General features: G+C 47.9%; 1 protein-coding gene across 5 annotated transcripts in view; it reads right to left on the minus strand.

Moving 5' to 3' along the window:
* SH2D1A (SH2 domain containing 1A) overlaps positions 1 to 14,331 on the minus strand; it is a 146,207-nt gene that overhangs the window by 22,836 nt on the left and 109,040 nt on the right. For all 5 annotated transcript variants that reach the window (XM_044268735.1, XM_044268738.1, XM_044268740.1 and 2 more), the window contains one exon: positions 7,720 to 7,783. In XM_044268735.1, coding sequence (XP_044124670.1) covers positions 7,720 to 7,783 — 64 coding nt within the window. The remainder of the gene's footprint in view (positions 1 to 7,719; positions 7,784 to 14,331) is intronic.

Below are 14,331 nucleotides of genomic sequence, written 5' to 3' on the forward strand. Positions count from 1 at the left end.
TTTGGTGGTGCAGAAATTCATTCATAACTACCCTGACATGTCAGAGCTGCTGCATAAAGTGCGGGCCGTCTGTGAGCGCTTCCGGCGTTCTCATCCTGCTGCCGCTCGGCTGTCTGCTCTACAGCGTAACTTCGGCCTTCCCGCTCATTGCCTCATATGCGATGTGCCCACCAGGTGGAACTCCACCTTGCACATGCTGGAGAGACTGTGCGAGCAGCAGCAGGCCATAGTGGAGTTTCAGCTGCAGCACGCACGAGTGAGTCGCACTGCGGAACAGCACCACTTCACCACCAATGACTGGGCCTCCATGCTAGACCTGTGTGCCCTGTTGCGCTGTTTTGAGTACTCCACCAACATTGCCAGTGGCGATGACGCTGTTATCAGCGTTACAATATCACTTCTATGTCTCTTTGAGAAAACACTTAGGGCGATGATGGAAGAGGATGTGGCCCAGGATGAGGAGGAGGAAGAGGGGTCATCTCTAATACTTTCAGGCCAGTCTTTTAGAAGTGGCTCAGAAAGAGGATTTTTGCAACAGCAGAGGCCAGGTACAAATTTGGACAGCCAGGGCCCACTACTGGAGGATGAGGAGGATGAGGAGGAGGATGGGGATGAAGCATGTTCACAGCGGGGTGGCATCCAACGCAGCATGGGCCCATCACTGGTGCGTGGCTGGGGGGATATGGAGGACACAGACGATACACCTCCCACAGAGGACAGCTTGTCCTTACCTCTGGGCAGCCTGGCACACATGAGCGACTACATGCTGCAGTGCCTGCGCAACGACTGCAGAGTTGCCCACATTTTAACGTGTGCTGACTACTGGGTGGCCACCCTGCTGGATCCCTGTTACAAAGACAATGTGCCGTCCTTAATTCCCTCACTGGAGCGTGATCGGAAGATGCGCGACTACAGGCGCACGCTGGTAGACGCGCTCCTGAGAGCATTCCCAACTGACGCCAGTGGACTAGTGGAAGCACAAGGCGAAGGCAGGGGAGGAGGAAGAGGTCGCCAACGCAGCTGTGTCAGCGCCAGCACCTCAGAAGGCAGGGTTAGCATGGCCGACATGTGGAAAAGCTTTGTCACCTCGCCGCAACAATCGGCCCCAACTGCTGATATGGAGCTTGTTAGCAGAAGGCAGAATTTGTACAACATGGTGGAACAGTACGTGTGCACACAACTACACGTACTGACTGATGGTTCTGCCCCATTCAACTTCTGGGTCTCCAAATTGTCCACATGGCCAGAGCTTGCCCTGTATGCCTTGGAGGTGCTGGCCTGCCCTGCAGCCAGTGTACTCTCAGAACATGTATTTAGCACGGCAGGAGGCGTCATTACAGACAGACGCAGCCGCCTGTCCACAGCCAACGTGGACAAGCTCACGTTCATTAAAATGAACCAGGCTTGGATCCCACAAGACTTGTCTGTACCTTGTGCAGAATAGACATTTATACCACCATCAAACATCCATTCTTGTACTCAAGTCAAGTGCAATGATTCTTTGTTTTCTTCTTTTTATTTGTCTTAATATTTTGGGGGCTCCCTACCTCAATAAAAAAAAAAAAAAAAAACATTGTTGGCTACCTTCTCCTCCTCCATTGCTGCCTCCACCTACAACACCACATTCACCGCCTCCTCAACCTCCGACTCCATATCCACCTCCTTCTCTAAGTTGCAGGTTAATAATTTTTAATTTTTAGTTATTTTATTTCATTTAAAATTATTTCCCTATCCACATTTGTTTGCAGTGTAGTTGCCATGCTCTTAAGCACCTTTTACTGCCTTTTACATCCCTCTAGCCTTTTCAAGGACTATTTTAGAGCCATTTTAATACAAAAAAGTGCCAATTTTAGTGCCCTGAATTGAAAAAAAATCTTATTTTCAATTGTCGGGTGACATTTTAAAATTTTTGGCGTATACAAACCCCTGCTGTGCCTGGGTGACAGGGGCCTAAATCTCTCAAAATCCTCTGTTCTATTGCTGGGTGACATAAACCCCCTTTTGCCATGAATGAACCCTCTGCTGTGCCTCGGTGACAGGGGCATAAATCTCTCAAAATCCTCTGTTCTATTGCTAGGTGACATGAACCCCCTTTTGCCGTGAATGAACCCCTGCTGTGCCTCGGTGACAGGGGCCTAAATCTCTCAAAATCCTCTGTTCTATTGCTGGGTGACAAGAACCCCCTTTTGCCGTGAATAAACCCCTGCTTTGCCTGGGTGACAGGGGCCTAAATCTCTCAAAATCCTCTGTTCTATTGCTGGGTGACATGAACCCCCTTTTGCCGTGAATGAACCCCTGCTGTGCCTGGGTGACAGGGGCCTAAATGTCTCAAAATCCTCTGTTGTATTGCTGGGTTACAAGAACCCCCTTTTGCCGTGAATGAACCCCTGCTGTGCCTGGGTGACAGGGGCCTAAATCTCTCAAAATCCTCTGTTGTATTGCTGGGTGACATGAAGACCCTTTTGCCGAGAATGAACCCCTGCTCTGCATTGCTGACAGGGAACTAAATTTAGTGAAAACATCTGTTACTGATCGGAAGATGCGCAACTACAAGCGCACGCTGCTGATTGCATTCCCACCTGACAGCGGGGGCACAGTGGAAGCACAAGGCGAAGGCAGGGGTGGAGGAAGAGGTCGCCAACGCAGCTGGGGCACCGCCAGCACCTGAGAAGGCAGGGTTAGCATGGCCACTTCACCACCAATGACTGGGCTTCCATGCTAGACCTCTGTGCCCTGTTGCGCTGTTTCGAGTACTCCACCAACATTGCCAGTGGCGATGACGCTGTTATCAGCGTTACAATATCACTTCTATGTCTCTTTGAGAAAACACTTAGGGCGATGATGGAAGAGGATGTGACCCAGGATGAGGAGGAGGAAGAGGGGTCATCTCTAATACTTTCAGGCCAGTCTTTTAGAAGTGGCTCAGAAAGAGGATTTTTGCAACAGCAGAGGCCAGGTACAAATTTGGACAGCCAGGGCCCACTACTGGAGGACGAGGAGGATGAGGAGGAGGATGGGGATGAAGCATGTTCACAGCGGGGTGGCATCCAACGCAGCTCGGGCCCATCACTGGTGCGTGGCTGGGGGGATACGGAGGACGCAGAAGATACACCTCCCACAGAGGACAGCTTGTCCTTACCTCTGGGCAGCCTGGCACACATGAGCGACTACATGCTGCAGTGCCTGCGCAACGACTGCAGAGTTGCCCACATTTTAACGTGTCCTGACTATTGGGTGGCCACCCTGCTGGATCCCTGTTACAAAGACAATGTGCCGTCCTTAATTCCCTCACTGGAGTGTGATCGGAAGATGCGCGACTACAGGCGCACGCTGGTAGACGCGCTCCTGAGAGCATTACCAACTGACGCCAGTGGACAAGTGGAAGCACAAGGCGAAGGCAGGGGAGGAGGAAGAGGTCGCCAACGCAGCTGTGTCAGCGCCAGCACCTCAGAAGGCAGGGTTAGCATGGCCGACATGTGGAAAAGCTTTGTCACCTCGCCGCAACAATCGGCCCCAACTGCTGATATGGAGCTTGTTAGCAGAAGGCAGAATTTGTACAACATGGTGGAACAGTACGTGTGCACACGACTACACGTACTGACTGATGGTTCTGCCCCATTCAACTTCTGGGTCTCCAAATTGTCCACATGGCCAGAGCTTGCCCTGTATGCCTTGGAGGTGCTGACCTTCCCTGCAGCCAGTGTACTCTCTGAACATGTATTTAGCACAGCAGGAGGCGTCATTACAGACAGACGCAGCCGCCTGTCCACAGCCAACGTGGACAAGCTCACGTTCATTAAAATGAACAAGGCTTGGATCCCACAAGACTTGTCTGTACCTTGTGCAGAATAGACATTTATACCAGCCATCAACCATACATTCTTGTACTCAAGTGCAATGATTCTTTGTTTTCTTTTTTTTATTTGTCTTAATATTTTGGGGGCTCCCTACCCCAATAAAAAAAAAAAAAAACATTGTTGGCTACCTTCTCCTCCTCCATTGCTGCCTCCACCTACAACACCACATTCACCGACTCCTCAACCTCCGACTCCATATCCACCTCCTTCTCTGAGTTGCAGGTTAATAATTTGTAATTTTTAGTTATTTTATTTCATTTAAAATTATTTCCCTATCCACATTTGTTTGCAGAGCAGTTGCCATGCTCTTAAGCACCTTTTACTGCCTTTTACACCCCTCTAGCCTTTTCAAGGACTATTTTAGAGCCATTTTAATACAAAAAAGTGCCAATTTTAGTGGCACTAAAATCTTATTTTCAATTGACATTTTACAATTTTGGCGAATACAAACCCCTGCTGTGCCTGGGTGACAAGGGCCTAAATCTCTCAAAATCATCTGTTGTATTGCTGGGTGACATGAACCCCCTTTTGCCGTGAATGAACCCCTGCTCTGCATTGCTGTGAAAACATCTGTTACTGATCGGAAGATGCGCGACTACAAGCGCACGCTGCTGATTGCATTCCCACCTGACAGCGGGGGCACAGTGGAAGCACAAGGCGAAGGCAGGGGTGGAGGAAGAGGTCGCCAACGCAGCTGGGGCACCGCCAGCACCTGAGAAGGCAGGGTTAGCATGGCCCAAATGTGGAAAAGCTTTGTGAGCCTTGGGGGTGCTGACCTGCCCTGCAGCCAGTGTATAGTGTGAACGTGTGTTTAGCACGGCAGAGAGCATTATCACAGGCCACAGCCAATGTGGACAAGCTTACGTTTATTAAAATGAACCAGGCATGGATCCCACAGGACTTGTCCGTACCTTGTGCAGAATAGACATTTATACCAGCCTCAACCATCCATTCTTGTACTCAAGTGCACTTATTCTTTGTTTTATTTTGTTATATGTCCCAATTTAAAAATAAAAAATAACACAAATCAGTGTTGGCTACCTATTCCTCCTTCACTGCCGCTTCCACCTACACCGCTACGTCAACCTACACCGCCACATCCACCCATCCACCGCCTCCTCAACCTCCTAGTCCTAGATCCAGATTGTTATTTTAAATTTTTCTGTATTTTATGTTATTTTAAAGGGATTCTGTCACCTCTCATAACACAAATTCAGATTTTAAACCAGTCATGCTCCACAGATTACCTTGAATCGGCTTTGCTGTTCTATACTGTAATCCGTCCAGTAGTTTTGCTGAAAAACGACTTTTATAATTATGCTAATTGAACCTGAAGGTGCCCAGAGGGGCGTTATGTTCCACTTTGTGTGCCCAGTAACGCACCCCTGCAGTGCCCAAAATGCCTTCCTCCTGAATCCCTAACCGCCACCAGCGTCTCATCCCTCCCCCCCCCCCTCCCTGACGGCCGAGCGAAGTCTCGCGCAGACGCAGTACCCACTGAGGGCTGCGCCAGTGCGATTTGCTGGAGACTGAGGGAAGAGCGAGCATCGGGCGTCACTGGGCTCGGCGCATGCCCAGTGACGACGATGAAGAGGTGACAGAATCCCTTTAAGTCATTTCCCTATCCACATTTGTTTGCAGAACAGTTGCCATGCTCTTAGGCACATTTTGATGCCTTTTGCAGCCCTCTAGCCCTTTCCAGGACTATTTTAGAGCCATTTTAGTGCCCAAAGGTTCGGGTCCCCATTGACTTCAATGGGGGTCAAGTTCGGGTCAAGTTTGGGTCCCGAACCCGAACTTTTTTTTCAAGTTCGGCCGAACCTGCCGAACATGAACATCCAGGTGTCCGCTCAACTCTACTCCTGTGGCCTAAAATAAAAACTCTCTAGGCTTCAGCAGGGCACATTTTTGAGAGTTTCCCTTTAAGACGCATAAAAATTGCCCCTGATTAAAATACATATTTTTGGGGGGAATTTTTGCCATTGACCCCCCCCCCCCCCCTCTGTTATGTCACTGTCCATGTTGTGGGACTATTTGTGCACTTCTAGTAAGTATTTGGTGGTTGCAAATATGACCTAAAGGTTTTTCAGGTTCGCCTGCTTTTAAAGCAATTGGGGCCTGCCGCGAAAGCGCAGTTCACGAACATTTGATCGCGAACGCGCGTTCGCAAAACGTCCTGCCCGTCCTGACTAACACCTGGACTGTGGCATGCCGGAGGGGGATCCATGGCAAAACTCACATGGAAAATTACGTAGTTGACGCAGAGTGTGGTAAGTTAAATTCGCAAAGCGATTAATATAACCTGCAGTAATCGCCTTGCGATTACAACTTAGATCTGAGTTCCTAATGGTTGTATTGCTAGAATTGACGAATATAACGAATATAGCACTAAATTCTCAATCTATGTTATATTCTAGCAATACAACCATTAGGAACCCAGCAGCTCTAAGCTGAATTCGCAATGCGATTATTATAACCTGTATTAATCACATTGCGATTACAACTTAGGTCTGAGTTCATAATGGTTGTATTGGTCGCACCGTCACGTGGTAAAGGGGGGTGGGGGTGTGACTCACTGCAGCCTGGTGAGCGGTGGGGCGCCGCGGCAGCTGCCCTGCAGGAGTCTCTGGTGTCGGGAGGAGGAGGTAGGTAGAGCGGCTCTGACTTTACAGACCAAATTATTTTAATAATTTAATAATAATAAGTTAATAACCTAACCCCATTCATAAATTACTGTGGATTATTATAGAGACGGCCCAGGCCAGGAGACATAAGGGGTTGGGTTGAACTGTGGGCTGGGGCCACCCGGCCACATGTAATAATCTTTGCTCGGGGGGGCCCTCATAAATATAGACCCACATGGTGTGGACTGGTCATTTTTACTAAGGAATATAGTTTAAACGTTTATGTGCAAAAGAGAAAATAAGAAGTCAGCTCCAATCAGATATCTGCACATAGACCAAGACTCTGGGCCTATGCAGATATCTGATTGGAGCTGACTTAGTGACTTCTTTTTTGTTTTTCTCTTTATCTCTTTATTATGGCTTCGGGGGGGGGGGGGGGCAGGGATGACATAATTTTCATCCCTAAGGATGGGGGGGGGGGACAGGGATGACATAATTTTCTACCGCACTGGGTTACAACAGCCATAGCAAAGCCACTGTAACCATTAGGAACCCAGCTCTAAGTTGAATTCGCAATGCGATTAATATAACCTATAATTTGTGACACTGCATCTTCAGAATGAATCTAAGATGGATGCTGTCCCTAAGATGGATGTTGTCCTTGCTATTTGATAGGAGGTGGGAGGGTCTGGGAGGGAGGGTCTGCTGCTGATTGGCTGGAATGTGTCTGCTGACTGTGAGCTACAGGGTCAAAGTTTTCTCAATGATGACGTATAGGGGGCGGACCGAACATCAAGCTATGTTCGCCGGGAACTATTCGGGACATCTCTAGGTATGGGTTCTGGATGGGTCACAACTTGCAGCTTTAATGCAGTTCTTCAAAAATTAAGCTACTTTACCGGAACACCCCTTTAAAGATACATGAAGAGACCAATTAATACAGTATATAATAAATAGAGCAATATTTTTCTGAAAGATAAAAATGGATTAAAAATATCATTGTGTTGGAAAAAAATACACATGATTAAAAAGGACCCTAAAAAAACAATATAAACTATATAACTTTTTGGTTGTGGGCTATGTGCAGGAGCTCCCATCCAACATGATTGTTAGCAGCCGATGTGTACACTATTACACATGGACTTCTAGCAAAGGAGGTCCTAAGTGGGGAATTCCCCTCTATGACATCCATATGCCCCACAGTGCCATCATACTTTATTCTGTGATAGGAAGCTTACCTCTGCACACCAGGAGCCAGTAGTTGTTTTGGATACTCTGTACGTGTAAATTACGTCTTTATGCCTGTAAACATTTGTAAATATATGTATTAATACATTTCATGGGGACAATTATACATTATAATACTAATCTAAACTTTACCATGTCAATAGGTTGTGGTTTATCATTCATGCTTATTCTTCTCAAAGGGCCCTATTGTACATACTGGCTGGACTGGGATAACTATTCATGAACACAGAAAATACATTTGTAAAGGGAATATGTCATAAGAAAATGACTAGGGTTGAGCGAACACCTGAAAGTTCAGGTTCGCTGGGTTAGGCCGAACTTCGCCGCAACTGGTGTTGTTGCCACATCCTCTGTTTGCGGCGTGGCAGGTTCCACTGTCACTCCAGAGGGGAAGGAAAAGGTCGAGACTGCAGCAGAAGAGGGACCAGGGGGAGCCTGAGATTTTCCGTGGTATTTGAGGTGTTTACTCCACTGTAGCTCGTGCTTAGCATTTAGATGCCTGGCATTTGTGTTTCGTCATAATCCGAGATGTGCTGCGGTGGTCCTCCCATGTCCACAACCTGAAACATAAGTGGTTGGGCATCAGAAGTTCCACTTCTGGGGCAGGGCTATGTGGACGGCCCTCGGACACCCTGCCAGCAGAGTCTTCAAAAAACATAAGAGCCTGCTGCATGACTTGGGGCTCAGACTGCTTGGCTGATTTGCAAGGGGGTGAGGTGAAAGACAGATGCCCATGGGCTGCAGGTGCCAATTTTGCGCTTTCAGCAGGGGACTGGGTGGGAGACAATGTGAAGGAACTGGAGGCACTGTCAGCCACCCAATCTACTACCACCTCTAATGGTTCTGGCCTCACCATTCGTACACCGGTATTCGGGACTACAAAATAACATTCTGTGGCCTACGTGCACCTGAGGAAGGTGCTTTATTTGGGTGTGTAGCTGGCACAGATCGACCACGTCCTCTCCCTGCAACAGGAGCTCCACCAACCGCCAGCAGCACCACGACCAGGGCCACGTTCCTTTATTTGATGCTCTCCTCATTCTTTGAGGTCACCCACTGAACTAACAGATTAACTATATCAATTTCCCTGTCACGTATGCAGTGCAGGTGTACTTCACGCAATAAATGGGTATATTACGTGCACCTAACTAACAGATGGATTAACTATATCAATTTCCTTGTCACGTTATCTTTCTGTGTCAAGGGTGCAAAGATGGTGTATTGCACCCACAAAAAATTGCACTAACACTGCCCCTCACTTTAGCTGCCTGCTTTCTGTCCCTTCACTACTGAGAGCTGATGGGCGGTGCTACACGTGATCCAGCTTATATAGAGACTGGGTCACATGATGCACCGGCCGGCCAATCACCGGCCATAAGAAGGCATGGCTGTGATGGCTTCTAATGGCGCACAGCTTAAAGGCTTGTTGATTGGCTGCCCTGCAGCCTTTCAACAAGCTTTATTAAATGCCCGAGCACCGAACTCGAACCCAAACTTTTCCGGCAAAGTTCGGGTTTGGGTCTTGGTACCAAAAATCTTAAAGTTCAATACGGACCTGAACTTTACAGTTTGGGTTTGCTCAACACTAAAAATGACCTACTGTTTAAATCATGTTTTTATGTTAAACATGCCCTTGAGAACTTTTGGTGGTTATTTTTTAATTTTCCATGTCAATATCTATTGTTAAAAATAAAAATAAAAGATATACTCTGGTAATTTATATATATATTGTAGAGAACGCCATGGTTAGGTCCTCAGTGACAGATATGTATCACCATTATTTGGGTTGTGGTGCCTTTAAGAAAGCACTACCTGGGATCCGGTACCCACAGGGTTAACTCACTCTCCTGATAAGAGGAAAAGGAAGTGAGTGAGGCGGGGGTGTGGAGTGTGTGGTGGACATACTGCTGTGGCTGGCTGTGAACAGAGCAGGAAACTGAGGACATGTGGAAAGTTTGGCTCATGCACCTGGTTTATTGGAGTGATCTCCCCCCCCCCCCCCCATATTACAATTGGTGTTGAATGCGGGCAGGGCATGAGAGCCACAAAAGCCGTTTAAATCATAAAAAGTGACATTTAAAGAGACAGTACCCTGTTTTGCATGTCTTGGGTGAAATCTCTGAGGAAGCAATGGTGGCGCAGCAAGAGACAAACCGTGTGCTGATGGCTCAGCTTACTGCACATCAGGAAGCTACACAAGCTCAGGTAGCTGCATTAAAGGAGGCTGTACAACAGTTGGCTCAAGGACAAGTGCAAGCGAACAATGCCCCAGGGCCCTGGGCCCCAAGTTGCTGTAAGAGCCAGCCGCCTATTACAAAAACTGACATCTGGTGATGACGTTGAGGCCTTCCTGTTGCCTTTCGAGAGAGTAGCAGAGAGAGAAGGGTGGCCTCAGGACCAATGGGCCAGCATCATCGCGCCCGCCCTTTCTTACGGGTGACCCTCAACAGGCCTATTTCGACCTGCCAGTCGAACTCAGTTACAGGATCTCTCCTTAACACATGCTAGAGAGCAAGTGGTTATAAACGGAGTCTCACAGGTACCCGAGGCAGAACTCAGGTTCCCTCATTTTGCGCTAAACGGGAACTTGCTGTACCGAGTGGCAGAAATCAAACAGCTACTGGTGCCCCACTCGTATCTGAGACAGCTCCTCATTTGGTGCATAATGATGCATTATGCGGACACCTGGGAGCAGAGAAGACAGAGGCCAGGATAACAGACAGGTTCTACTGGCCTGGGGTAAAGGCAGAGGTGAAGAGGTATTGTGCGTCCTGCCCCACGTGCCAGCTAACAGCCCCAGTGTCAGACTATCGGATCCCCCTGGTACCTTTGCCCATAATCGAGGTACCGTTTAAGCGGACTGCCATGGACCTGGTGGGGCAGTTGGTAAAATCAGCATGGGGACATCAGCACATACTAGTTTTGGTAGATTACGCAACTAGGTACCCAGAGGCGGTCCCATTAAGGAACACCTCCTCTAAGGCCCTAGTTGGGAATTGTTTCAGATGTTCTCCCGCACGGGGCTGCCCAAGGAGATCTTGACAGACCAGGGCACCTCGTTTATGTCGAAAGTCATGGCGGACCTCTGCAAGCTGTTTCAGATCCGACAGTTGCGGACGTCCGTCTATCACCCACAGACAGATGGCCTTGTAGAGCGATTCAACAAAACATTAAAGCTCATGTTAAAAAGAGTAGTCCAGAAGGACGGAAAAGATTGGGACATGTTGCTACCAGCCTTGTTGTTCGCCATATGGGAGGTTCCGCAGGCCTCAGCGGGATTCTCGCCATTTGAACTCCTGTATGGGTGGAGACCCCGTGGACTTCTGGATTTGGTGAAGGAAACCTGGGAAGGTGAGTCCTCACCGCACCAGACCCTGGTAGAACACATCTCCCAAATGAGAGAGAGAGTGGCTAAAGTGATGCTGCTGGTTAAGGAACATCTCCAGAAGGCCCAGGATGCCCAGAGGCGGGTATATAACTGGTCAGCTTAATTAAGGTAGTTTTCAATAGGAGACCGAGTAGTGGTTCTGATTCCCACTGTGGAAAGCAAGTTCTTAGCCAGGTGGCAGGGTCCATTTGAGGTGGTAGAAAGGGTAGGTGAGGTGAATCATAAGGTACACCAGCCTGGGAAGAGGAAACCCTACCAGATCTACCATGTAAACCTGTTGAAATCCTGGAAAGATCGGGATCAAGTGACCGCTATGGCAAGGGTCATGGTAGAGGACCCTGTAGGAGCTGACCAGGTATTTGTGGCTGACACGCTGTCCAAGTCCCAAAGGCAACAAACAATGGAGTTTCTTCAGAGAAACAGAGATAAATTCTCAGGTTTGCCAGGGCTCACTAATGTCGTTAAACATAACATTGTCACAGAGCCCAATGTGATAATCCGGCTTAAGCCATACCGAGTTCCAGAGGCCCAGAGGAAAGCGGCATTTGAAGAAGTAAAAAGAATGCTTGAGCTGGATGTCATTGAAGAATCACTGAGTGAATGGTCAAGTCCGATTGTGTTGGTACCAAAGCCCAACAGCACACTGCGATTCTGCAATGACTTCAGAAAACTAAATGAGGTTTCAAAGTTTGATGCCTACCCGATGCCCCGGGTAGACAAATTAATTGAGAGATTAGGGCCTGCCCGATATATCACTGCGCTGGATCTCACAAAGGGGTACTGGCAAATTCCTCTCACCCGGGAAGCCAGAGAAAAGACGGCATTCTCCACTCCGGAGGGCTACTGGCAATACAAAAGGATGCCCTTCGGCTCACACTCTGTTCCTGCTACGTTTCAAAGAGCTATGGACAAGATATTGCGTCCCCATGGACGGTACACATCAGTACACCTGGATGACATTGTAATTTTCAGTACCGATTGGGAATCCCTTCTCCCTCGGGTCCAGGCAGTTCTAGACTCTTTAAAAGGGGCAGGGTTTACAGTGAACCCGGAAAAGTCCACCATTAGAATGGAAGAAACAAAGTACCTGGGATATACCATAGGCAGAGGGCTAGTAAAGCCACAGATGAGCAAGGTAAAAAGCCATACAGAACTGGCCTCGCCCTCTTACCCAGAAGCAGGTTCGGGCGTTCTTGGGGATAGTGGGCTACTACAGGAGATTTGTCCCTAACTTTGCCACTATTGCGGCCCCTTTGACAGACTTAACAAAAGGAAAGAAATCTGTCATGATCAAATGGAGTAGGGAGGCTAAGGAGGCTTTACAGAAACTTAAAAGGGCCTTATGTGAGTCTCCAGTGCTTGTCGCACCGGACTTCTCAAAATATTTTGTGGTCTAGACAGATGCTTCAAGTGCAGGTCTAGGTGCCGTCCTGTCTCAGGTGGTAAATGGGGAGGAACACCCTGTGGTCTTTCTCAGCAGGAAGCTGACAGCAGCAGAGAGGAACTATGCTGTGGTAGAGCGAGAGTGTCTGGCCATCAAGTGGGCTCTAGACTCTCTGTGATATTTCCTGCTGGGTAGGAAATTCTGCCTGGTGTCCGACCATGCCCCATTGACCTGGATGAGACAGCACAAACAGACCAATGCCAGGGTCACGAGATGGTTCCTCTCTCTCTAGGATTTCAACTTTGTGGTCGAACATAGATCAGGGATTCAACATCAGAATGCTGATGCTCTCTCCCGGGTGCATTGCATTTTATCCACAAGTGCCTCCACCGCCCCCGCGTCGGGGCAGAGGGGGGGGGATATGTAGAGGACTCCAAGGTTGGGTCCTCAGTGACAGATATGTATCACCATTATTTGGGTTGTGGTGCCTTTAAGAAAGCACTACCTGGGATCCGGTACCCACAGGGTTAACTCCCTCTCCTGATAAGAGGAAAAGGAAGTGAGTGAGAGGGTGGTGTGGAGTGTATGTGTGGTGGACATACTGCTGTGGCTGGCTGTGAACAGAGCTGGAAACTGAGGACATGTGGAAAGTTTGGTAGGAAAGCCAACTGGAATCTACCACAGACTAAAAAGAACCCAGGGTAAAAATACTTTTATTTTTGAACGGACTGTTCTATTGATTATGTTGTGCTGAACTAAGCGGACTTTAAAGGGGTTATCCGAGTTATTTTTTTATTCTTTCTATGTTCCTAACTAAGCAAATGTAACAGCTTTCTAATTCACTCACTTTATCTCCAGTGCTTGGTTTCTCAGATTTCACAGAGGGTCACATGACCTGTGATGTTAGCTTCTCTCCCTGTGCTGATAATGTTCGTTTACAAGCCTGTAAACGAAACGTCACTGTGCTGGCCACACCCCCTTCACTGCCGTCTGCTCTTTGCTAGGATTCTTAACCCCTACAGCTGCACAGCTCTGCAGCAGGGACAATTCTGGGCACTGGAGCTGATCTACTAGAGAGAGCATTGCACAATAAGGTAGGGGGAAGATCCTGTGTGTATTAGCAGTGCCATTATACAGCTGGGACATGTAGTCCTACACATGCAACATGCTGCAGAGTCTCCCGGCACTCAGGGTAGCTCTTGTATCCACTCCCTTAGCAGTGTCATTATACAGCTGGGACTTGTAGTCCTACACATACAACATGCTGCAGAGTCTCCCAGCAGGCAGACATGTCACTCAGGGCAGCACTTGTATTCACTTCCTTAGCAGAGCAGGGGGAGGGGCAGAGATTGTTGTTATTGCATGTAAACAAAGAGCCAGAAAAGAACCAGGGAAATTAGGAAAAAAATTAAAAAAAATTGCATAAAACTTGCTTAGCTCAGTTATATATCAGATTTTCAGTGCTATATTATTTTTTTTTCATAACTCGGACAACCCCTGTAAGTTGAGTTTGTTTGGACCTTGGCTGCTGGAAGCTGTACCTATTTTCGTTTTGGAAAATAAGCATCTGTTTTCTTTAACCCTGGGCTGGCTCATGCACCTGGTTTATTGTAGCGATCTCTCCCCCCCCCCCCTCCCCCCCCATATTAAAATATATACAGTCAGGTCCATAAATATTGGGACATCTACACAATTTGTATTTATTTTTTTGACTCTATACACCACCACAATGGATTTGAAATAAAACAAACAGACTGTCAGCTTTAATTTGAGGGTATTTACATCCAAATCAGGTGAACGGTGTAGGAATTACAACAGTTTGCATATGTG

This window comes from Bufo gargarizans, chromosome 9 (assembly GCF_014858855.1).
Source record: "Bufo gargarizans isolate SCDJY-AF-19 chromosome 9, ASM1485885v1, whole genome shotgun sequence".
Lineage (NCBI taxonomy): Eukaryota > Metazoa > Chordata > Amphibia > Anura > Bufonidae > Bufo > Bufo gargarizans.